The sequence below is a fragment of the Opisthocomus hoazin genome, chromosome 2 (assembly GCF_030867145.1).
Source record: "Opisthocomus hoazin isolate bOpiHoa1 chromosome 2, bOpiHoa1.hap1, whole genome shotgun sequence".
Taxonomy (NCBI): domain Eukaryota; kingdom Metazoa; phylum Chordata; class Aves; order Opisthocomiformes; family Opisthocomidae; genus Opisthocomus; species Opisthocomus hoazin.
Window position 1 is genome coordinate 19,027,202 of NC_134415.1, and position 26,544 is coordinate 19,053,745.

At 35.9% G+C, this 26,544-nt stretch overlaps 1 protein-coding gene and 1 pseudogene across 1 annotated transcript in view; one reads left to right on the forward strand and one right to left on the reverse strand.

The window, feature by feature from the left end:
* KIF6 (kinesin family member 6) overlaps positions 1 to 26,544 on the reverse strand; it is a 169,176-nt gene that overhangs the window by 47,418 nt on the left and 95,214 nt on the right. Inside the window, exons 14-15 of the mRNA XM_075445778.1 lie at positions 9,284 to 9,386; positions 3,565 to 3,620 (exon numbers count right to left, since the gene is read on the reverse strand). Of these exons, the coding sequence (XP_075301893.1) occupies positions 3,565 to 3,620; positions 9,284 to 9,386 (159 nt within the window). The remainder of the gene's footprint in view (positions 1 to 3,564; positions 3,621 to 9,283; positions 9,387 to 26,544) is intronic.
* On the forward strand, positions 2,079 to 2,702 carry LOC142358906 (adenylosuccinate lyase pseudogene; annotated as a pseudogene).

Consider the following 26,544-nt stretch of genomic DNA (forward strand, 5'->3'; position numbering starts at 1 on the left):
TTTTGTGTACTTTTTACTGTAAAACACTAATATTTCCAAAGTCAGAATGAAAGGGTATTTATAACATAAAAGTTACAGCCAACTGCTGTCATTATCTCAAAATATAATCAGACTGCATGAAACGGGCTCTATGGCCTCTGTGGTGCATAGTTTTATACTATTAAGTGTAGCTTAGAAATAACAGAAACTGATATTGATGGGATCTGTTCTTGATTGTGTACAACAAGACAGCCAAGAATGCTTAAAGAAACCGAAACAACAATAAAAGTAAATTAAAGATCTAGTTGCAGGCTGCAGATGACTCTTATTTCTCCTACCACATTTTCAGTAAAATTTTGGCAGGTTAGAAACCTTACTTAGCATCTTTAAAGGTCTTCTGAGTATGTATGCTATGATGAGACAGACTTAACTGAAAAATTGCTTCAGGCTGCTAAACTCTATAAACTAGCCTAATTGCATTGGCTAAGCTGAATAAGCCAGAAAGTGTCATACTGGATGCAAAGATTTAATAATTGTTAGAGAGCTGCTAATATGTATATTTATTAGCAACAATGATCAAAACAAGGCTGGGTAGGAGAAAAGAACAGATGAATAAAATATAGTATCTATATTTACCAGAGTGCTAATTTGCACATGCTGCATAAAGTTACACAGAAAGAACTGAAGGAAGAACTGTACAATATAATCACTCTCAAGTCTCAGGCATCAGTGTTTAAAAACCATCCACAAAGTAGCATTCATGTGCATAATCTACATAGATCAGCATATAGATAGCTATAAAAGGATATATCATGGATGATATCTCTTGCTTATACAGTAGGATTACAGTATGAACTAAATGAAAATACTATTTTTCCATTTTACTACCAAAATAAAAAAAAATAGAGAGTAATGAAATGAATTTTCAATTTAAAAACGTTTTACTTGTAATTGCACTTAATATACCAAAACAAAACCAAAATGTGTAATTTTGTGCAATTTTTCTTGGAACTATGCAGACATTTCCAGTTTGGTTCTTAAAGGAGCTTTTCAATATTCATGTTGACTACAAGTTATTACGATTTCCTATAGGAGGCATGTAACTATTGTCAAGTTCAGCACAACACGACTGATTTGTCATACCATTGCTTGTTTTGTTCAAGGGGTAAGTCTGGGCTTTAGGTTATATATACATATGAATAAGCACTCAGATTTTTGTATTGTTCATATTCCCCAAATATACATCATTGTTTCACTTCTAACACTGAAGTACTTAACCAAAAACAAATTTTAAAGCAGATGCTTTTAATTGCAGCAAAATCTATACTCTACTGCACTGCAGCTATCAGAAGTTTTGCCTAACTTACTGAGGAAAAACCCACAGCGATTCGGTCCAAACCAAGGATTTCTTTTAGATTTTGCTTGGAACCATGGTAAAAGTGTCTTGAAAGGCTACAGCTACATTGCATTGTTACACTATTTCTGAGAGCAGCCACAGCTGACTCCTGCAAATCTAAAGGGACTTACGGACCACACAAATCTTGTCCCAACATGACACTACAACTGATACCTTCAGTACTGGCATGTGTCCCACCACTTCTTGCACTGTCTCCCACACCCTCCAAACACTTACTCTGCCCCTAAGACATTTGCAACAGATATAAGGTGTATGTAAGGTGGCTGCTAGGCTCATATCTTAAAACAGCACAATCACAGCCCCAGGCACTGAGAAAGATGTGCTTGTCTGTGGCTTCTTGTTGCTGGTATTCACTATGCCTGCTCCAAAATGGATTTCAACCTCAGCAAGAAGTTTGGCACCAAGTGCTGACTTTGGCTCTACCTCATTTAGGCCAAGAAATCTCTTGGGCTTATCAGGGATGAGTAAATCTAGAGGACAGAAGTAAATTAGGACTTGTAGACTTCAGGATGGCATCAGAGAAAAAGAGGTTACGTCCTGATGTGATGGCTCTCCTTCACACCTGTGCACACCGCTGCCCAAAAGCTGCAGGCTTTATTCACCTTGGACATGCTTCCAGTTACTTGGAGAATAACATGCATTGTCCTTCACAGTATGTTTAACCTGGATTTCCAACTTTACCATGGGAAAAAGACTGCTGGGCAGGTTTAAGTGAGCTTATATGGACACTGGAGAGATGCGTAGTTGCAAGGTGGATATTGAAATTCTGCTTGCATGGACCAATTTGTGGATATTCACGCACAAGTTCTGTACTGACTTCTATGTTCTGGCCAGTCTGAAGGAGACAAACGAGCCTACTGAGAGAAAGCAGGCTGATTCAAGCGTCATGCTGTATTGAAACTACCCAGTGTTCGGAACACTGCTGCAGCAGGGCTCAGCACCTGGTGTGTCTTGTTCTGGTTCCCTTCCAAACATCCTCTGTGCTGTGGTTGCAAAACACAGTGCCAGCATGGCTAAGGCTTTTCTTGTAGCTGACACAACTTTAAATATACTGCATAATATCTGTGAGGGACTTGTGGTGTACCCGAAGGTGATTGGGTGGGGAATCTGGCAGTAGCTACCACCCACGACCACAGAGAATATAATCATGGCTATGGTCAAACCACAGAGCACTTGCCAGGAGTGCCATGAGATTTCTGTCCTTTCCCAGAAGTCAACTGCTGTTACAAGACAAGAAGTGATGCCAATGACTTCACTGTCCATGTCTGTGCTAGTGCCACCCAAAGAGGAAGGAGACAGAAACTGAGAACAAGATCTACACCACTGGACCTGGATGCCAGATTACTTTCAAATCTAATCCTTCACAGTCTGTATCTGGAAGCTTGAAGACACTTGGTTCACCCGAATGTGTGCATACAGGAGGACATGGACCTGATCTCCAAGGACTTTAGGGATAGAGGACAAAACTGTGTTTTACATCTGGCAAAGAGACTGGATAGACAATTTTTAGGAAATAAGCTACAGGCTTGGAATCAACAAAACTCTGAAATCAACTAGGAACATGTCAAAGACTGCTAGGAGGTTCAGATAAGACCTAGCTTGGGGTTGAATGTATCTACACGTGATTTTTGGCTTTGAACAATCTGAAACTGGAAGCCAAAGGTATGCTGTTGGGGTCCTAAAGCAAAAAATGACGAAAACCTCCACCAGGATGAGGCACGCCTCAGAATTGCTCTAATTAATCTGTACAAAGGAAGTGCAGGGGGGTAACTGAACAGTAAAATCTTCTTTTATCAGAGGCTATATACCTTTATAGAGAAATAAAATCCTTAATTCTTAGACAGCACAATTTGAAATTATGGTTTTGGATCCTTTTATCCCAAAATAAACCTCAGAAAATCCAATGTTAATACTTTAACTTCTCCTTTTGATAAATTTCAGACATCCAGTCAAGTAAAGAAGGGAGCTGTTTGTCACGTTATGGTATTTGAAATAATAAAAACTAGTACATAAAATTATTACTGCTATCATCAGCTTAAAATTTACTGTATTGGAAATCTTAGTAATGCATAAACTTTTTTCTTTCAGGAACTAGAATCTCTTCCCATATCCTCTGAATGCTGTGATTTCAGCAGCTAAAAGGTAAAATGAAGCTAAAATGTACTCACTTATTTTATTTCTCACTTCATTTAATTTGTCTCCAAGGCATTTAGCTTCGGCAAACCTGTCAATGTAAGCATAATGATACAGAATTATTCTAAAAAACAACTAGTTGAACTAGTTATTCAAAATAAAATACAGAATTACTCAGGACTACTTTTTGACTTGTAAGTAGAACTACTCAGAAATAATTTTCCATCATAAAAGATTGTCTGGTCTAAAAGAAACAATTTCTGAAAGAAACGATACAACAAAAAGGTTTACTAGACAGACAAAACAAATTTATTTGACTTTAAGTTTTAAAAACTATGTTATTTCAATTCTAATGGTTGGATTATCTTCAATATTCATATTACACTACAATATTAATTTTAATATGCTACATTACTCGCAATTTTTTAGCATACAGCTATGTAAAAGTAAAAGAAAAAAAATCCAAGCAAAATTAAACCAAAATATTTGAAAGTATTAGAACTTCTGCTCAGCAGGAATTTTCAGATTTCATCCTATAATTTGCATATTGCCGATGATTACTGTTTGTGCTGTGTGAAAATGTACATCCCAGTCACTAAGATACTTCTCAAACAGAAATACAAGAAAGTGTGACAAAACTAAATTACTCTGTTCTTCTACAGATAGTCCTTATGTGAATGCAGACTTTCAGATGATATTCAGCTACTGCCCAAATACCAATACAAGCCAAAGGCAGCCACATGAAGATTTGCAAATAGCAAGCCAGAAGCAGGCTGAGAAGCGTGGAAACAAGTCAATGAATCAGGCTTTGGAAACTTCCATTTTGTAGTACACAAATAGCTTGACCTCATACCAAAAAGTGGAAATGAGTTTTTTTAGAATGTGAAATTTTGACCAGGTGTGTTTCCAAATTAATTCACTGACCACCTCCTCATTATGTTCAAATAATCAAATCTTCATGTGGTATGTAAAACATTCTAATGATTAGAAGTTTCTTTTTTAGTTTGCAACATGGTGTTGCAGTGATGCTCACTTCAGTGTTATTAAGCATCCTGCTCACTGTATGTCTTGCTTCTTAGGAAATGTGTCATATGCAAGTATATCCTTAAAAAACGGTTGCCTACAGAGCCTTACAAATCCACTTCTGCTCTCTTCATTCCCTACAGTCTGATAGAACTTGGTGCCTTCTCCTTTTGTGCTTTTTTCTGTCAGTTTTCTGATCTTTTACAGCAGTTGCTCTCATTATTATTCTCTTACACTTATTTAACTCAGTACTATATACAACTGTTTAGGACAAACGGCATACATATTAGGCTTTCAAATGCCAAGTATACTCTGCTGTAAAAATAATAGTCAATTCAATGTACAATAGCAAAGTCTAAAGAGTTTCTGAGAGAACTGAGGAAATATCCATTGTAATAGCATAACTAGTAATAGTTTAAAATGTAGGAGGATGATTTGTTGCATTGTGACATTTGTTGTAGGACATTAGGCTTGATATGAAATTATGAATTGTTACTTGGATGTGTACAAGCTGAACCTTGCCGAATGTGGAGGCAGAACTATAATACTTAACTGTCAAGTAAGCCTTCAGCTGATCTGAAAGAGTCTTGATCTAGCCAAAGTAACTGAGGAAATCCACAAATTTTATTTCTGTCTAACTCAAATAATGGCAAACCAGAGTCAAGAAATACGACGTTCCCCTGGGGAAGTGAGGTTTGGAAAATTGTCCCTTCTCAATTAGCCCATTGCCCTGTAAAACTGGAACAAGTTAGAACTAGAGGTGCCTGCATTCGTATCTGCCCATGAACATTTTCTGTCAAGGCTAAATTCAACATGTCTAAATGTCTGAAGCTAGAGCGTTCCTCGGCACTTACTGTTTCTTACACAAAGAAGGCAGAAGCCTTTGAAGCATCTGTGAGATGTTTGTATAAGCTCTTTCCACGAATCTTGACTTAGAGCACCCAAGCAGGCCTTGAAGATTGAGTGAAGAGCCAAGGGAAACACCTCAAAGCACCTCTCTCTTTCTTTCCCTCAGCTCCCAATAGCCGAATACGAAGTTAATCAGTTACTTAGTAATTCCTGAGGCAAATCTCCTGTTGACTATTGACCCTCATTCATGTCCACACAGAGATTTATCTGGACAAGTTGAAGCCAGCTCTCAATCTAGCCCTTATTCATCGGTTACTGGCAATCGCTGAATGGGCCATGCATCTGTTTCTCAAACACCACAGTCTACAGACTGGCACAATAACATGAACTGAAATTTGACATTAATTTATGACAGTCCAGCAAATTCCATATGTGACTATGAATCGTTTTCAAACAAAATAAACCAAATAAAGATATAAGATTCGTCTCAAATATTGAAAGAGAAAAGGCTATTTCTGATACTTCTCTAAAGAAAAGGTGATATTATCTAGCATAAAGGTGATATTGCTACGAATAATGATGAGTTAACAATTATACAGTTGGCTGAGAAGAGTTCATGTGTATCCTACATGGAGACCACTCCATAGAAAGGCTGAAGTTGCCAAATCATGGCTTCTATTACCCACAAAATAAATATTCCATGATGAAACCCCAAAGTGAGTTTAGCCACTAATTTTAGTGGAACTAATGTTTTTTGCAAAGATTTCACTCTTTGAAGACAAATGCCAGTAATAAAAAAATAAACATTTTGAAAAAACAAACCTCTAACTCATAATGTAAACCAAGACAAACTCAGAGGTTGTCTAATGAGAGAACGGAGACACTTAGTGAATTAAATGAACATTCACTTATTTTTAATTATTAGAAATTACAACAAGAAGTGATCTAAGTGAAACTCATTCTTTCCACAAAACTCATCCATAGGTACTGAAAAAACAAGTTAGCTGCTAACCAGCTGAAATACAGAAAGCAAGCAAAGAAGAAAGTAGAAAAAATCAATGGAGAAAAAGAAAATGAAAACTAGATTTACATCACATCTGTAAGCTCCGTAGAATTTTACTACTGGAAATATTGACTAGGATGGGATTTAAAAGCTTCGTACAGCATGCAATATTACATTGGAGTGGCTCAACTGGGAAGATTTCTTGGTGGTATATTTCACCAGAAAATGAGCTGCATTTTTCTCCTCCTCAGAGAAAAAATACTAAGAGAACATAGTTGCACTGAGAAACAGGATATTATTAAGTTCTCTGGCAGTGAAGTACAGGAAGTTAAAATTGCAGAAATCTGATTCTGCCTGGGCATAAACACAGATTTTTTAAAGCAGGGCAGCAGTTACTGATGTACAGAAGAAAAATGAAAAAGAATTGTTTTGTATCAACTGCAAACTAAGCTGTAGAAGATCATCATTTCTATTTTACAAAGCCACTTCCCCACAGGCAACTGTCCTAATAGGACAGCTTGAATCTATTGTCTTTCACTTGAACAGTAAGTCAGTACATGAGCTTCAGAGACAAATAATCCTCAACATACAATTTGCACCACTTTTTAAATCCAGGGATGGTACTAAGTCACAGTGCTGAGCTACTGCCCCTGTAAAGAGCTCTGAAATACTTGATGAGAAGTTTTATGTTAAAAACGGTATTTCTTTTATATATTTTTTTTTTAACAAGACAAATGCTTTTCAGTATTTGATTTAATCAACTGAATACATTTGATTGGTTATACACAGGTAGTTACAGAAAAAAACATATGTATATTGTATATGTATGACTATGCGTATTCACTTCTGTAGGAATAATTTCACAGACCAAGTACTAGTTGCAACCTTCACAGTCAAACTTCCAACTGGGCTCACTGACAGTTCACCATTCAATTAATGTAAGAATGATATAATTAGCAAGTCAAGAAAATCTACCCAAAATACCCAAAGGAAAAAATAAGACAGCTAAAAATAAGTAATTTGTGAAACAAATACTGTTTGTGGTATTACAGAAGTGGTTATGCAACTATAAACAAAATTATTAACATGAGAGGCCTACACAAAAAGGGAAGTTATGGTAACCTTTAAACATGTGGTGTCCACACACTTCTTCCTGTGCAATTTGAACACTGGCTGGGTAGCAGAGCTTTTGTGTAACTGGTAGTTCAGAGGCTGCATTCCAAATTACAGACTGGACTTGATATAAATCCATTTTAATGAACTCAGTAAACTTGGAGCTATAGGCATCTTTGCTAAAAATGACTGCAAATGGCAGGGGAAAACTGTCTTGCTCCAGGGTATCAACATTCACATTTGCAGTGATTTCAGCAGTCAGCTGATGCATATTAGAGAGGGATTACCCAAGGCATTAGTCTGAATCTCTTTGTTCTTTAGGGAAAGCAAATCTGGTGTAAAACTTTGTGGGTTCCGCCCATCTTTATTACATGTTCTGAAACCAGAAGGAAATACTGGTTTGCTTCATAGCAATAACAAACAGAGAAAATATGAAAGAATTGTGATTAACTAGAGGAAATTCAGGGCATGGCTCAGAACTGTATTGCTCCCATTATCATGCTGTGACCATAAAGTGTTCTGCTCAATAGACAGCAACACCAGAAATGATTGCAGTGTAATCATTTATGCAGTGATGACGCAGTGATATAGCATCATCTGATATGTTGATCAGAAGAAAGGCATCACTAAACATCCGATTTACATGGGTAAGTTCTTACATCTGATATCTCAGCACTTTGTCTCCCTGTGGCCAAGTTATAGACCCAGGTAGCAAGTTAACCAGTTCAGAAAAGTGATAAATAGCAAAATCTTGAATAAGTCACAGAGAAGTGGAGATCATTTCTTACCTTAATTTCACTGAAGTAAATGAGTATAAGACTCAGTGACCCTGAAAACAACGTCTTTCATGTCTATTAAGTGGGGAAATTGTGTTATTAAGAAAGCAGAAGAAAGCAGGAGAAACCTGGAGAAGGAGCAAACCCCAGGACAGGAAAAAAAAGAAAGGAAAAAGAACACCCCCCCCAGCCTGGTAGAGGAAATGCTAGTTACAATGGTAGATTCAGAGATCTGCTTTTGGCATCTCCAGTCTCACAACCCTGCATTTCTTTTTGCAGTACAAGAAGGGTTAACACTTGAAAAACTGACACTGAAACAATACTGTTATCCAATTAACATGGACAAGTGTTGGTTGTTTAATTTCTGAGATGTTTAAAATCTGCTTTATGAAAATTCATGTTTTCAATGTTTTGTCATTCTCACCATCTTCACCAGAAGATTTGGAAGTGTTTTGCTAGCATTAACAATAAATGTGGAAGATAAAAGCATTATTTCTGTTTTTGAGTGCAAAACTGGCACAGAGAAGCTAAAATCACTTGGCAAAAAAGTTAGGAACAACAGACAAAAGCATGTGTTAAACATCTCCTAGCTTACTGTCCAACTCGTTGCTGAAGCCAGTAAAACATTTTTGATGATGGAAATTGCAGTAATTGACTCAGTCACATGGATCTTGCTTCCTCTAGATAATTCATGATCATGACTGCCATTTGCCACATTGCTTCAACATGGCTATGAAGATAAGATGAACAAAAGCAGAGGAAAGATACACTAAGATCCTCATGCCATTTTCATATTCCATCCAGACTTTTACTCTGTCACCACTCGGTGCCTTCTGAACATGAAATATCCCCAGTAAGAAACGGCAAAGTTTCTATACCCAGTTCTGAATAGAAGCCTAGGATGTCTGGTGTAAAATTATGCATTCCTACTCTGACTCATAACAAACTCTCAGATGTCTGCCTCCAGCTGCATCTTGCTGTGACACTCACCTCTGTTTTAGAAGCTGTTTGCTGTCTTCAATGGTTATACCATCAGCATGGTCCCTCTTGAAAACTTCAAAAGCTTCCCAACATCCAAGTGACATCTTTCCTCCTGCCCAAGAAAAAAAAAGGGAACTACTTCAGAGTCATCAAAAGACAGACATTTTGCATTCATTTAACCCCTGTTTAGACAAATATAGCAAGTCAGCCCAGGGGTCGTCAGCACTCTGAAGACTAAGTTCAGTGTTCCACCAATGGGAAAGCATTTCTGACAGAAGATTTATCTGATAAATTAATTTTGTTTCACTTCTCTAAAGTCTGAATGTTTGGGCTGTTTAATTTCTCAAGACAACATAAAATGTTCATGAGTAAAACCAGACTTTGAAGATTTAAAACATGGGAAATATTCTTAAGTGTGAGCCGGAGGTATTTTCACAACAGCAAACTGCAATTTGCTTCTGTATTTCTTTCATCCTTGTTTCTTATTGGTCTCTAAATATACCTTGAATGTTTTCAGTTCTCTTGGAAGAAAAAAATGCAAGCTTCTTATATTTATGTGTAAGTTTCATCGCTCTTAGGGAATGTTTTTTATTCCCTTTTAAGTAAAGCAGGCATTGACCTACAAAAACACTTGGTTCCTGCCCGTTACATTTTCAACATGGTGTTTGTTTCCTTTTGTGCGCCAGAAGGTCAAGAGCTATTTGGCCTTCAAATCTTTTTAAAAATTACTTTGGAAAAGTATTACAGTCTGTATTATGTATCATTTCTCATTGCTAGATGATCCACAGATCCAAGTAAGAAATCATGCATCAGTATTATCATTAACAAAAAATTTCAAAGGCTTAAGGAGAATGAAAGCTTACACCAGTATCTGTGTTATCATGCTACATACATGTCAATAAATAAGCAAGAAAAAAGGATGAGACTTGCATTTAAATAAATTACAGTAAAGGAGACAGTTTAGGAGCAGAAAGGGGGGAGGAATCTCACACTCAAATTGTGTGAAAAAAGCAAAATAGCTCCACCTCTAATTCAACTTCATGGTTGCAACTTCAACCTCTAAATGCTCTTCCTTACATTGGAATTTGATTCTCCTTTGCTCCTTTTTCCTCTAGAATCTTTCTTCTGTCCTACTCACAAGCCTGCCTTCCTGCTTCAGAACTATCGAGACCCCCAAATCCATTATGCACAAGAACCATGAAGTCTCCTGGGAGTTCTGCTGCACAAGAATTTTCTATATGTTTCATGCCAATGGACCAGCATTTCCAGTAACCTATGTATGCCAGCTATTTTCCGGACTACCTGCTTTGCAATTTTGGAGTGAGTGGGGATGATACATCAACAAAACATACCTAAACAAGTTGGGATAAGCAATACTGGGATGCGACACCTTATTGGGATCTAGCTCCATAAGCTGCATTTTATAGTCACTACAAATATGTTCTGCTACCCCTCATCAGACTTATAATATCAGGATTACTCTCCACTAACTTCAGTGAGATTTCTGTGGTGTAAGATACTGTTTACAGTGAAGGCTGGTAACAAAAACTAGCACTCAGGGTTCAATAGTCAGTAAAAGCTTAAAAAACTTGATTAAAAATACAGTAGAAAAATTTGCCCTCTGTTTCTGTCAAAAGAATCACACATCTGTTACTAATTTAAAAATTTTGAGTTGAAAATAGAACCACCAGGAATGTTTGAATGGCAAAGCACGCAGAAATGCTCCACCCTTTTTGAATAAGAAAATCAAAGAAAGATACAGTGTAGTCTTTACTGCTGTGTGATCCAAAGGAGCAAGAGGATTTAGGAAAATATGTTTTCCTGTGATGATGACCTGAGAATGTAATGTTCATATTTCATGCTTGCCTTGAAGAAAAACAGGCAGATTTGCAAGCAGAATTTTATAGAACATTCATCCCATCACTAGCACTAATTTTAATATGCAGCCTGAACTGACCCTCTAGAATTGCTTTTGTTGCAGAAAAAATTTGTATTAAGTGCAGAAAGCCTGGATGAAATCCATGGCTGAGCCTAAAATAAACAATGAAACACCCTTACTCATACGTAACACTGCAATGTAAAGTATTTAACCCTTCTGGCAATGTGCTGCCTCTGAGAGCAGAAATAAAAACAGAAGAAGTAAGTTCAGAAAACAAAACTATGAAGGTCATTATTGCTTCTGCCTGACAGAAATGCATCAACCAAAGTTAAAGGTAATCCGATAATTATTTTCCAGCATTACGTTAGGAGGCAGCAGATTTGTACAGCCAAACAAAGCACACAAGAACAGATCACCAGAAATCTTGGGAAGGGGACAATTTCTGTTTTTTACAGTCCGTTTTAAGAAAATACAGAAATACATGAAGTAGTAAACAAATACATTCTGAAAATGGTATCTAAGGAAAGGGTCTTAAAAAGGACCATTAAGATTGTACCTCCGCATAATATGAGCATAAAACAGCTACAGAAGAACTTTGCAGCCTGTGGGCAATGACAGAGACATTTAGGATGATAATAAGGGAACATAGTGATGTTAATACTAGTAAAAGACTGCAAGAAACATTGGAACTTTTATGGACTGGTGGTGTTTTCATTCTGCTAAGTAATGACGATTATTCCTTCTCTGTGCTTGATGTTGTATCTTCAACCATGCTGTTTACATTTCCTTAAATAATCTATAATTTCATAAAGTGGCTTCACCTTCTTTCAAATGGCCTCCAAGTGCAAAGGTGCACTAACATTATTGGCATGCTGTTTCTCTTGAGCCTAATTCAAACAAATAAGCTGTATGTTCTTTTAAAACAAGGTGCTATTGAATTTCTGTTTTTTTCTAGGTGCAAATTGAAACCTATGTATAGCAATATATACCTGATATGAATAAAAGCAGAATTAAGAGGAGAAACCATTGATGATAACACATTTTTGGCAAGGCAGTTGAACAGTTCAGCTAAAACTGTTAGACTTGTAGACAACAATTTCTTTTACAGGTCAAGAAATTTCTCCTCCCCTTATTTAATAACATGGCATAGTGCTACACAAAGGAAATATTTGACAATTCTTATCTAAAGAAGAATCATCATATGGTACAGATTGAGAACTAGGAAACACATGTCATCAAGTTGTTACAATATGAACTGGAATAATCATTACCATAAAAATAATACAGATCATCGGAAAAGGCATAAAATTTTCTTACAATCACATTCGTGAAACCCCAGTTGACAGGGTTGTATCAAAAAGTGATGAATTTTGTATCAAATTCATTTTAATTATACCTTTCCTGTTAGTTTGTGTAAATTTGCTTTAATATTAGAACACTCACAAATATGCCCAACTTACAATGTGAAATCACTATTTACAGCAAACTCAATCAGCTGAAACCTTAGGAAAATTCAGGTTTGATTCACATCCTGAATCTGAATGTTGAAAAATGATCTCATTGAAGGTTTGATTTCAGTGTGTACTCCTATGAAGCGCACTCCACCAACTTTCATATTAAAGAAAAGGTTTCGGTTCTATAGGCTCCCCTTGTAAAATGTGCAAATTACAGCTGTTCCACTGAACTTGGGTAAGTCACAAAGCAAAATGACAATGATGGCTCACAAGCTCTGAACTAAAGCAACAAGGTCTTAAATGACCGAGAAACAGAAAGGTTGCAGTATGATTGATAATGGGCTAAACTCTTTAAATCAGTAATAATTTAAAGTACACTTAGCAAAAATGTAATACGGCTTTTGGATGTGGCCGATTACTTTTTCAGGTGACATGAAAAGATCAAAGTGATTTCAAGACTCAGTTGTACGCCTACAGCAGGTACAAGCCTGCATACCAGCAACACCCCCGGCAGATATTATGCACCCAATTCTATCACTAACTCATTTAGCGATCATTTATTCTATGCCGTTACATATACAAATGTTATTTACAGCTATCCTAAACAACAACTGTTTAGTGACTCACAAACTTTAATTAAGAAAATAAATTCAAGGAACGTGTAGGGTAAAGCTTGGCACTGGATGCTCAACTACCAGCAGAGAAATTATAGGGCCGAACACTATTTTTAAGTTAAATGGTATCTACTGGGATTACTCAAGGACTATATTTGAGTAGGTAAGAGCATGCAAGTGTATAAACTTAGACCTTATTTTGTTGCCACAAGTGTTCAAACATGGTTGTACATATTTAAAGGACCATGCTGATTTTTAAAGGTATCCAACACCCACAAATCCTATTGCAGTTGGCTTTAGCGATCCCAGTTTATCAATACTGCACAATTATTAGTGATTTTTCATAAATTTCATGAGTGCTTAAATGGGAAATGGCAATTCCAGGGTGCTGAGTCTGGCCACTTCCTTTTTTTTTTTTTATTTGTGGAAAAAGGTTTTATTGCTCAGAGGGAGCAGACTTTCATGAATTTTAATGTGCGAAACCTACAGAAAACATTTACATTGCTCTTCAGTAAAGTCTGAAAAAATATGTCAAACGAGCATGAAACTCGTATATTCTATGTCAGAGAGCAGAATCACAGTGTCTCCTCAAATCCCCACCTTGTAACCAAATTTTGGTCCTGGTGTGAGAGCTCCAAGGCGGTTCCAGCAGCCCTCATGCCTGAGGCTGCCAGTTTAACCTGCAAAAAGAATTGGAAACAACTCTCCAGGAGAGCAGAATTAAGGTTGCAAGTTGAGCTGTTCTGAGGGAGGAACATTAAGACCACTTACAACAGCAAACTCTTGAGAATAGCTGTACAGATCATGTATTCTGATGAGCAAGGCATCTGTCTTACAGAAACTACATTTTCACAGTAGAAGACTTTGTCTTTCCATTCCTACTAAGTGTTCTGTTGGAAAAGAATTGCCAACTCTTCCACTGAAACCAACAGGAGCAAAGAATCCCCTTGGCTCAAGGGAGGGTTGTCTGAAGAATTTCAGGGTGGCAGCTAGTGTGAATTGTAAGTCTTCATGCTTATGAAGACTGTCAACCTGTTCATGCTATTATGTATTTCCACTTATTATCAAATAAGAGAAAGGTAACTGGACATTTCCAAATGAAACTAAAGACAACTTATTTGGTAAATCTTGGTAATAGAACTAAGGTAGAAGTGTTTGCATGTAAGCATAATTCATTACATCTTTACTAGGATGCTCAAGATATCAGCCATCTGTTCAGAACGGAATAAAGTAGATGCACCAGAGCTTGGGAATAATGATTCAGCAAAGAATAAATCATAAAGAATAGGAAAACAAACCCCAAACCAATATACAATAAATACTTCCCCACCGTAAAGCTCTGCTAAATTCTTCATGAAAAGAATTTATATTACTTATGGCTTCCTTCATTAGACTGCAACTCAAAAGTAGGCATAAAGGCATAAAATAAGGTTGCTCACAGTACCCCTGCAGTGTTGAACTGCAAAATACAATCTCTCAGAAAGTTAAAAGCCTCAGAAGAAAACCAGAATATTCAGACTCAATGAACTAACTAAAACATTGGCATAATTTAATTTCTCTGGCTCTGGAGTTTCTTTACTTATTTACGGGGAGGAAAAGGGTAAAATGAACAGTTTCTTGAGATTATGAGGATGTTTATTGTGGTACTGAACACTGATCTAGGCAAGCCACTCCACAAGTGAAAATTTCTACTGTGCAAACCCTTGATTTAATTGGTCCACAGGTCATTTACCTAGGCATCATTTTATCCACATAAAGTTAACTGATTTACAAGACAAACTATTCACATATGTTGAAATAATTTATAAACAGAAGAGAAATCACCACTTAATTAAACACTGCAAATACCTAACAGAAAAGAACAAACTTATACAGGAGTATGTTGGACAAATATCAAAGACAAGTACCATTTCTACTGCAATGAACATTGCTAGAGGACGTGTAATCACTAAAACTGGGATTGCCTTAAGATTACTAAAGTAAAGGAACAAAAATAAAATTTTACATATAATGCCAACTTTGTAAAAGTCAATTTTTATAAGGTTCAACTGGAATGCTTCCAAAAAAACCCGAACCCAACCACTTATAAGACGCCCTTTAGGAGCAGGTTTTTACATTAATTAATATTCCTCTGCAGGAGTAGTAAGGCAAATATTGAACTGTATTTCAAAAACAAGGTTGAAAGAAGTATAAACTTAATTTTAAACAAGATGAAACTGACTATTTTAAGATTGTCCAAGATCATAGAACAACAACAAAACTCAATATATGATAGCTGAATTTAATCATGCTGACTATCTTCAGTTCCATTATTTCAAGAAATCTCAGCTAACAGTACAGGTAAGAAAAATATTTTTTCGTATTAACCCAGCTCTATGTTTTTAATAGCTCTAATTTTGCAACAAAAATCACTTGAACTTTAATGCCTAATGATAGTCTGAAATGCAATTTTAGGCTCCTTACTGACATGTAGTAAGTCTGATACCAGACTGAACCTTAGAGTGATCTCTTTGTGAAAAGAGATAGAAACTATTGAAATCTCTTTCCCTTATTTTCCTCTTCTGGAAAGTTACTATCCTAGTTTGTCTACCTGTCAAATGCTGCAAAGCCCAATGCTAGTGTGAATTACAGGAAAAGAAAACTGTTAATAGCAACTTAATATACTGTCATCACTTTCACCTGATAGAGTGATCCTAGGATGTGTTAGACTCAATTAACAGGACCATTCTGGTCTGATTCTGTTTCTGTCAGTTATGGGTTGTAATAATTTCTCAGATTAAATGGCATGGTTTCAAAATGCTGTAGAATATCTGCACTAGCACTAATGATTTACAGCTGCCTACTTTTATGTTACCTAGTTAACAAAGTTATCAAATTCAAAGTGGGAGCAGAGGACCTGAGGGCACAGTTAGAAGCTCCTTAGCATGAACGAAATGTTTGCAGATATCAGCAATGAGGAATGAAGTAGCGTATCTATTGATACAACCAAGTTTGTCTCATGTTCTGATACCAATATTATTGCAGAAATATTTCACTTCATGTATGACAGCTGATATATCTTAAAAGAGAAAAAAATAATAATTTTCAGCTAGTATTTGCAACCATTTATTTCTTTAAAGCTGTCTGGGAGATCATATTTGATTGTATAATACTTACACACATTGAAAGTCCTTAATTAGTAGGTACAAAGAGAGAGCATGAAATGAAGCATGGTAGGCTTGGCAGAAGCTCAGGGGGTGAATACAAAGGAAAATATGAAGTCAAACCCACAAGAACTTTAGGAGACTCACCCAATGGTCCTGCTACTTCTAAATAAATAAGATTCACTTTTGCCTGTGCCGGAATCACACATTTCAGAAAGCTTCTCATAAAGCAGGACATATATCTGATACTGTATTGCACAGTTTATGTTAAACACTGGATATTAGAAATTAGACTGTGCATTTCCCTCTCTTTGTAGGAGTCTAAATCTGTTCCCTTCAACAGTTGATGCAGTTATAAAAATTCTACTAAATATTGAAAATGGTCAATACATTAGGCACCTGATTCATCCATCAACTTTAAACTAGACTACTGTGGTTAAAACGAAGATTTCAGTTAAGACTGAGTAATAGCAAATTAAATGTATATGTTTTGACATCCTTCATGTATTTGTCACGTTGCAGTAGCAACATTTGCTGCTTCTGTTTTAGACCTGAAAAAGGGCTTTTATGTTAAAAAAAATGTCTGCCTTTTTCAAATAGAACAATGTGTTTAAAAAAAGATAGAACACTCTCAAAAAAATTTGCCTCATTTACATTTTCTATGTCTTTTTAAGTGATAGATAAGGTATTTAAATTCTCTTTTTCCATATATCTTTCTCAATTTTAGAAAAATTACTTTGGTCGGATAAGAATATTTTAAGAGCTCTACCAAATGACAACCTACATCAATGGAGTCATGACAGCTTTGACCAAATGCAACTGAAGTTTTTTGTTAGGAACGTCTGTAGAGATCTGCATGTATTTTTGGTGCCTGGAGAATTGTCTCCACCACTAATCTTGCCAGTAACACCATAAACCACAAAAGAGGCATATTTCATTTTCAGAGCAGTTTAGCAGAGGAAAAATGACTTGTTATAAACATCAATCTGGTTTTGGAAACTTACTGTACTTTTAATTTCATACTGCATTTTAGCTTTATTCTTTATTAAGATACTGAGGTTTTATGAAGTAAAAGTCTGTATGGACTACATCTTAGGTAGACAAGAAAAAAATGTCTGTAGTGGGTACATTATCAATTAGTATTAGCTTGGGGCTATCTTAAAATTTCAGGCTCTAAACCGTAGGAGTGCAGGAGCAGCTTAATGAGAAATGGGTCTTTTTTTTTTTTTCAGCAGGAACTCCAGCACCATAAGAATGGAGTACGCTCAGGCAGAGAGTTGAAAGAAGAAACCATGAGATATAGATAGCTATCTCTTCTCGTCAGTCAACAACCTAGATTAACTAATTTTAAAATTTACTGTCTATTTACATTCAAGATGAATGAGCTTTACGAATCCTGCTGCTTATAATTTTTAGCAGCTGAAAATTAACAATTAAGAAATGAGCGAAATTTTACTGTAAAATAATGAACTTTGATTCTTTCTCTGTTGAAGCTTTATTGGAATTTGCCTTTGAGAATGAACATGGTAGCCTCCTGTGTACTAATGTCCAGATTTTAAAATGCAATTGGGCATGTTATTCCTCAGCAATGACCACACTAAATTTCAAGCATTCATCTACTGAAGAAGCATTTTCTCCCTTTCTGAAGAAGTCTTGTAACTGCTACTTTACAGACAGCATCCCCTCTTTCTCATGTCGTTGCTGCTGTTTTAAATAATAATGGTCAAAGCAGTCATTGTATATTAACTGCACTCTAAATATACACACAAAAATGGAGCTTTCAGAAGTTTTAACCAATCTTCTCAGAACTGAGGACATCTAGGCATGTGACAAGATCCACAAGTTCAGTACAGTCAAAATGGGAGTCCTGTGCTCATACAACAGCAGAAGTTTAGAGAATACTTGTGTAACTTTGCTCAGGTGCCTGAGTGCTCTTAAACACCTACTTTGACCATAAGCTGTTGAATTCTCAATGGAATTAAGCACATTGTGCCTCTTGTGTTACACAAAGGGTACATTTTCATAAGACTAAATAGTTGGTAGTGCATGTAGAAAGAGAGCAGTTATTACCAGCACCTATAATATATATATAACATTTTCCATTTTTATCTGTAATAGTTTTGAAACAGGAGCCAAAGTAGAAAAACAGAATAATAATGGGACCTGGACTTACACATAAAAATGAATGGGCTAACTTCTTGCCTGAATTTTCACTTCAGATTTTCAAAACTTCATCAAATTGTTCTCACAAAACTTTTAGCTACCACTAGTTAAAACTTCAGCTCATTATTTTGGACATTCCTCAGCTGTTAAGGGCTTTTTACTTCTTTTTAAAATTATTTTGACTGTACCTATTTTATTTTGAACTCAAAAAAAAATTATTTTGAAGGATGAATTGTAATGGAAACACTAAATCTTTGTGCACTGTAAAAGAAAGAAAAAAGATTCTGAATGTTGAACACATCCTTTCTTTAAACCAGTTAACATAATCTAGAAGACTGAGGAGCTGTAAATAGAGCTATAATTTGCAGTTTTAATAAAGCATGTTGAGGCATGCCACCATTAAAAATGTTTTATTAAATTTGCAAATTATAGCTATATTGAAGTTAGTTTTACCAAAATCCTACTACTCACTAAAAATAAAGTAGAACAAATAGCTCAGGATTCAAATCCATGTTTGCTGACAATAATGACAAATAGCATGCACGTTACATTTTTAAACCCAAAATTACGCAACACATTAATTCTATTTACTTTTAATTTTCTATGAATAGAAATTTCAGAAAGAGGTTTCTTCAGCAGAAAGACGAGTTTTAACTTGAACATTCTTAACATACCACAGAAAGTTTATTGAAGTTCACATGGTTTTGAGTTATATCTATTCGCAATCATTGCTTGCAACAGGAGAAATCGTGGCTCCATAGGAATACTGATAAATTATTCAAAATGGAAATGATTTTAAGTAGCAATGGTATTTGTGACGAAAAATATATAAACAGCTGATCAAGACCTTTTGCAATGCTGCTGAAAACTGTTGAAAAGAAAGTAATAGATCATTTCCATCCACAGTAATTTCATTTTGTAGGGAGAAGCAAAGAATAAGGCGTCTTCCCTTTGTTTTTGTTAAAACTCTTTTGCCTGCCAAGACTGAAGCTGTTTTTTTCCAGTGGCACTGGATATTCACGGTGATTTTACGTAAGCTGTATATTAAACATACACGTATTGATCTTCTGCTGATGTTTAACTGTTGTGTTCTTGTACTGGGTTACATAAAATGAAACATGGAAAAAAAGGCTTAATGTCAAAGACAGCAAGCAGGGCTTCTATAAGTACATAGGTGACAAAAGGAAGGCTAAGGAAAATGTGGCCCCCCTGCTGAATGAGGTGGGGGACCTAGCTACACAGGACATGGAAAAGGCTGCAGTACTGAATGCTGCCTTTGCTGCAGTCTTTATTAGCAAGACCAGCCTTCAGTTTTCCCCAGTCCCAGAGACAGGGGGAAAGTCTGTATTAAGAAAGACATACCCTGCATGGAAGAGGACCAGGTCAGGGAATACATAAACAAACAGGACACACAAAAGCCGATGGGCCCTGAAGGGAAGCACCCGCGAGTGCTGAGGGACCTGGATGATGTTTTTGTGAGATCATTCTTGATAATCTTTGATCTATCAAGGTGACTAGGAGAAGCATCTGATGACAAAAGTAAGCATCACTCCTATCTTTAAGCAGGGCAAGGAGGACCCAGGGAACTACACACCATTCAGCGTCACCTTGATTTCTGGGAAGGTGATGGAGCATCTAATCCTGGAAATGATTTCTAGGCACATGAAGGGCAAGAAAATCATCAGAAGTAGTCCATATGCCTTCACCAAGGGGAAGTGGCTCTCTGTCAAGCATTCCAACAAATCAAACAGGATAAGATCAATGTAATAATCATGATCAAGAAACAACAATCAAATATTCAACATCCTCTAAGAGACAACAGCAGGTTGAGGTCTAAAACTTTAATACCCACAGACTAAATTCTTACTGCAAGACAATTGTTTTCCCACCTTACAAATCTTTTTACAATTTTAAGACATGCAAATTTTAACTTCTCACTTCCACTATGCTGCTTAGAAAACTGCTTCCAAATTTTCGACCTGTGATGTTTACAAACCTTCTAGTTTATTGTCTTCATAGTATTCATTACCACTTCACATCAGTTTGATATTTTGTAATCAATACTATCATTTACCACATGTAATTTCCCTCTGCTTGATATTTACTCTGAACAGTTTCATAATTCATCATTACATTCCCAGGTAACTTACATTAAAAAAAGGTTTAACTTCCTGTTCTGAAGCCACACTTCCATTTCCTTACAAAGGCTCTTTTCTGCTATTGACTCAGTTTGATTTCTTTATTTAATCCAAGGTGCTCAGATGTAAACACAACATTCTAAATGAGACCTTACCCATGACATTTTAATTGAGCTAACAAGCAACAGCTCTTTCATTCAACCCTAAACTCGACTTTGCAGTCAGTGCTATTTGATTACATTTCATTTTGCCGACTGTAATCTACAAAATCATGTATTCCTTCCTGCAGAATGATCCTTTTGGAGGTCTGTACCACCAACAAAAACAACCTCATAACCAAAACAAAAACACTCAAACCCCTGTATTATAGCTTTATAATGCATAAAAATATCCTTGCTACATGGAAACTCCAACCATGGACATACATCACATTTTCATTTTGTGCTTGCTGAAGAATTTTGCTTTTGTGATTTCACAGAAGAAAAGGTTCTATTAAAACTTTCCAGCCATTCATCTCCACGCCTTTGCCACACTGGCTAGCAGAATTGTTCACGTGAGTACTCCCTAATTGGTTTCAGTCAAAATTTATCAGTTTATTTTAAATAGTAAGTCTTTGCTTACCTAGTAGAACCCAGAGAGGTGGGTGGGATAGACGCAGGAAGCCTGGCCATTATGAAGAGTTAGGGGCAGCAACCTCAGCTGGAAGAGGAGATGTATCTATAGCAACTGCCAGCAAGGCTGGTGAGAAGGAGCCATGAGTTAGATGGAAGTGGGACTGCATGGTAGAGACATACACTCCAGTCATATGCTTCTTTTGCCATTCTTCCAGAACAGCTCAGGCTCAAGAAATCCTGAGATAGATCTGTGGCTTTCTTTACATAATAGTTTACAGACAACTTTGAAAAGTGGCATTTTAATAAAAATACAATCAGACTTTACTAACATACAAACCTATGCAGAGAAACAATCATGTATACTGAATGGAAATACTGCTTTTATTGCCAAAAACACAACTGAAAACAAACTCTATGACAGCTAAGCCCTGAGAGGTGATTCTTCTTTCTGGTTATAAATTAATAAGACATTAATTATTGTTTCTGAATATCTACTTACATGCTTCAAAGTTCCTACTGTGGTAACAGAGTTCCTACCATCTGATTGTATTCACCAATATCCCTTTTTAGTTACTTTAGGTATGACACTAATTTTGCTCTGTCATTTTCACAATGACAGAGATTAAAAATTGTCATTGTAAAGCCACAGAACAAGTACAGAAGGTTAACTATGGTTAACTATATAGATATATTCTTTTCTTAGTGTTGATATATCATATATTGAATACTCAAAATGTGCAACATCCTGCTCCAGTGCAGTTCAAAAACCGAGCTAATTAAAAAAGCCCACCACCATCTAAATGTTTGCACATGTTTGAGTGAAGGAGGATGGAAGGACTTGGGAAGGAGTCGGGCTAAAGTGTTATCAGGATCAGTGAAAGTTATTATTGCACCACCCAATCCTATGTATCAGCTAAAAGCCTCTAAAAACTTGTGTGTGATAAATTTGGCACTTCCTATGTAGAAAGACAAATGTGTAAACACAAAAGGATACAAGCAAAAACCTCATTGCTTATCTGAAGACTAAAAGTAATATGTGATAACAAATATGTTTTTGCAGTGTCTCTAGTTTTGATTGTTCGAAGGAAATTAAAAACGCTTGAGAAATTTCATTAATAATACAGAAATATTTCTGGAATTCAAGCAAATATCCTTGTTTTTTCCTCTTGGCATAGGCACTCCTCACAGAAGACCGAGAAACATTTGGGAAAAAACAACCAATAGGATTCTAAGAATGCATCTGATTTAGAAGCAATACTTAAAACTCTCTATTTTTTAAACTGAAGATGTAATTTAAAACAGCAATGTTAAGTTCCCCAACTAGTACTATCACTCGATGAGCTTGGAAACTTAGTTTTAATTCAGCATAACTGCAATTTCTGTCATTTTCCCAGACTTCACTGCTACTCATTTTAAAGTGCATCACTACAAAAAAAGATAAAACAATTTGCATCACACAAAACAAACAAACAAAAAACCTCACCTGAAATACAATCTTTGATTTACAATATTTTTGTGAAAATATCCACTCAAATATATAGATATCTCTAGGTTTTAAATTAGTAAGACTGAATGTGGGAGCTCCGCACTGCCAGTCATGCCATCTTCAAATAGCTAAAAATGGATTATTCTTTACTACATAGTATGTCTAGCCCTTTGAAACCAGATCTCAAAGTCTCCTCCCTTCAATACAGTGATTCACCTGGACCTTTTCCTCTTTGGGGCATGGTGCATACACTCCAGGATGATGATTGAGGAACACCTTTTATGTCTAACTACAGTAGCTCTCCCAGAACAGAGAAGGAACGTACAAGGGAAAAAAAGAGGAACATACTAATTAAAAATTAATCATCCACCTGATAATCTCAGGCCACATACCTCAGGCATACAACATGTTGGAAACAGCACAAGGATGACAGTGGCCATGAACAGTGCTTACGCTATTGCTGCTGCAAAAAGTTGGAGTGAGCGTTTTTTGTTAAATATATCTTAATGTATTTTAATAAAGAACTACTACTTAATGATAAGAAACTTTTATGTTTTGAGCTTAGAGACAAAAAGCTATAAGCACTGTAAAATTACTGGACAATTCATTCCCACTCTTGCATACTCTGCAGGTGAAATCCCACCATGTATACTGGGCCACTGAAATGATTAAGATACCTTCTCTGAGGGCATGTCCACTGCAGAGAATTAATTTCTCTGTCTTACCAAAGCAAGAAAGAATAGGCAGAGACAGCAAAGACCTCACAATTGCTGCTAAGCTGACCTAAAGATCTGTGCTATTCGCATTATTTTCTGTCCTCGGAGAAAACATTAGAAATAATCATGTCAGGGTTTATAAATATCATTGTGAAACAACAGTGTACATATTAACTCCAAATTTAATTCCTGAAACCTCACCATGGTAAAATTAATTCAACTTTTTGATGAAGTTTCCATCTTGAATTGTCCCTAGAGCAGGAAGTGCCTTCTACCCTGTAGTAATGGGTTGGTGTAGTCTTTCCCATCAACAGTAAGTCCTGCTGCCATAACAATAAATACCCACATTCAGCAAAATAATCATTCCTTGTCATTAAGTGCAGCAACCCTTCCCCATGAAATAAAAGTCAGAGAGCAATTTGATACCGCAGTGTGGTAAATAAAGCCTAGGATTTGGCAACATCTGTTTGCTTATAATAATTCACAGAATGTTTGTCTTCCAGAAACCTATCAGTGTATCTTTAGCAATTTCTTGACTGTTTCTCTTTTTGGAGGATGACTATTTATAGAAACACATATTATCTTTCGAATTCTATGAGCCTATGAAAGATTACAGTGGTTACAGATCACTTATTATTAGATGGATATCTACACTACATGATTACACATTTTTTTGCCATCCTCAACACTGATGATAGAAAGTAAATTAAGAAGCTAAATTCCTGATCCTGCAAATAAACGTGCGCTGGCATTTTTTGCCCCCAAGTATGTTGATAGAAATCAGAGAGACAGTTAGCATATGTACATGCACACATAGATAAGCATGGAGACACAAAATCTTTCTCCTTCCCGACAATGAACAAATGAAAAAAGAATTCTCTAACATTAGAAGGCAACCGTCATAATTTAAAATACACATTATTTTTCTTTCATAAAACATGTATACAACTGCACAATAATATGCAACACATTTCACCTCACTTAAAAATGTTCTCTGTAGTGTCCCCTCCTACTAATTTATTATCAGCTTTACTCATCCTGACTGTAGTCTCCACAGCACACAAAAAGACAAAAGGAAAACTGTAAATATTCTTATTATTGTCTACTGTATTAAAATTGAGAATAAAAAAAAGTCAAGTAATCTGGGTACTTCTACATCTTACTCACTGTCTTTTTTTTCTGTGATTTGAAAAACTCTTGGTTTAATCAAAACTGATGACATTCTTCTCCCCGTGACATTAATGACAAAACTGATTGCTCACCAAGGCAAGATTCCCCTGTTGTCTCTATGATTTGTCATACAGCCAGTTTTCTGGTGAGAATTCAATGTCTCAGTAGCTATATCAGGGAACTTCACTTAAAAAAAAAAATCATGTCTTATAAACTATTTGAGTGAAATTCCATTCATATTGGAACAATTCCAATTGTTAAAAGCTACTTCTTTCAATTCCTATTTAACCAAAATCTGTAACCAACTGAACTATAGGATTAATATGCAGCAAAGGATCAAAAGATAATTTTTGCACCAATAACCTCTGTAGCTCTAAATCTGCTTATGTCAAGACATAGAATTAAGAGTGGTTTTGCCCCTTGGAAATCTCTTGAAATAAGTGACTATCACTAGAAAAATAGCATAATTCTTCCTGAATGCCAAGTACACTATGTTTATTTGATGGCTTTAAACTGCTTGTTTTACTTAATATCAAAATGGGACAATATATTATGGAAATTCCTTGTCATACAAGCTTATTTCATTATTAAATGTGCCGTATAATAGAGTCATAACCTCTTATATTAGGCTTTAGTTATTTAAATAAACCTGCTGAAAATCAGGAGGATGCCTGCCTGGAACTCTGTCTTATTCTTCTAGTATTGCCTTATGTAAAGTTGTTTTAATGCTCCCGATACAAAACTGAGACATTCTCCTCCTGTCTCCAAACACTGGCCATTATTCAAACAGATGTTACTATCTCTCTGTATAGTTAAAGATTAAAGGAAATTTCTGAAATATTTAGAATTATTTCTTCCCAGAGCTAAAGCTGGATTAAAATGGCATAAATAGAGAGAGGTGATCAAAGTTGGCAGGTATTGCAGAAGAAAAGATTCATAATAAAAAACACAATCATTATAACACTCGGAACTTTCCTAGCTCACTCTGAGTGCTTTATTCTGCTTTCATTTATGGCGCAAGTAGAGATGGCTTTGCATGAAATATATTTGTTTCCAGCTTACTCTTAGAGTTTACAATAAATATCAAACATACTATAAATAGAAATGTTCACCTATGCTTGCATAAAATTTTAAGTAGCCAACATAACCTAGATTTTCAATAAAGCTTCCCAAACAAATTGGTTATCAATAAACAGGAGTATTTTCAATAAATGTATTGCAGCAGTTACGCTGACTGAAAATGAACAGTCAAGACTTCCAAGGTTTTGTATTGGTTTCTGCTTCTAATTCACTGTATTACTTTCACAAATCATTTCATCTGCTCCTCAGTGTTAGAAAAACAAGATTTTGCACTTACAGATGGCCTTTGAACACAAAATCTCAAAGTGATCAAGCAAGATAAGCCAACTGAATTTGTTTTACAGTTGAGGAAGCTGGTTCAGAGAGATGAGGTCACTTGTATAAGTTCACAAATTTAGTAAATAATAAAGACTGAAATAAAAAACAGATGCCCTACATCTCAGTCTGGCATCTTCTTAAATACAATGTATTGCCCCTATAATGCAATGGAAAGCTGAATTGTTTTATTTATAATTTAAATCCATACATTAGTAGAAGCATGCAAACAATAGCGAACATGAAGGAAAAATACAACAAACAACAAAAATAAGACTCTAAGGCAGCTAACAACCTCAGTCAGACAATATATTTTATCACAAGTATTCAGTGAAGAATCAGAAACCAACAAAGGCAAATGTTAACAGAAGCACATACATTATTCAGGAAATATTCTTACTAAGAAGTTTCATTTCTTTAGGAAAATTTATTTTCAGAGGCTTTTAGGGGTAACCTCTCCTCTACCCTCTACCATCCCTCTTTACACTTTCTTTCCTA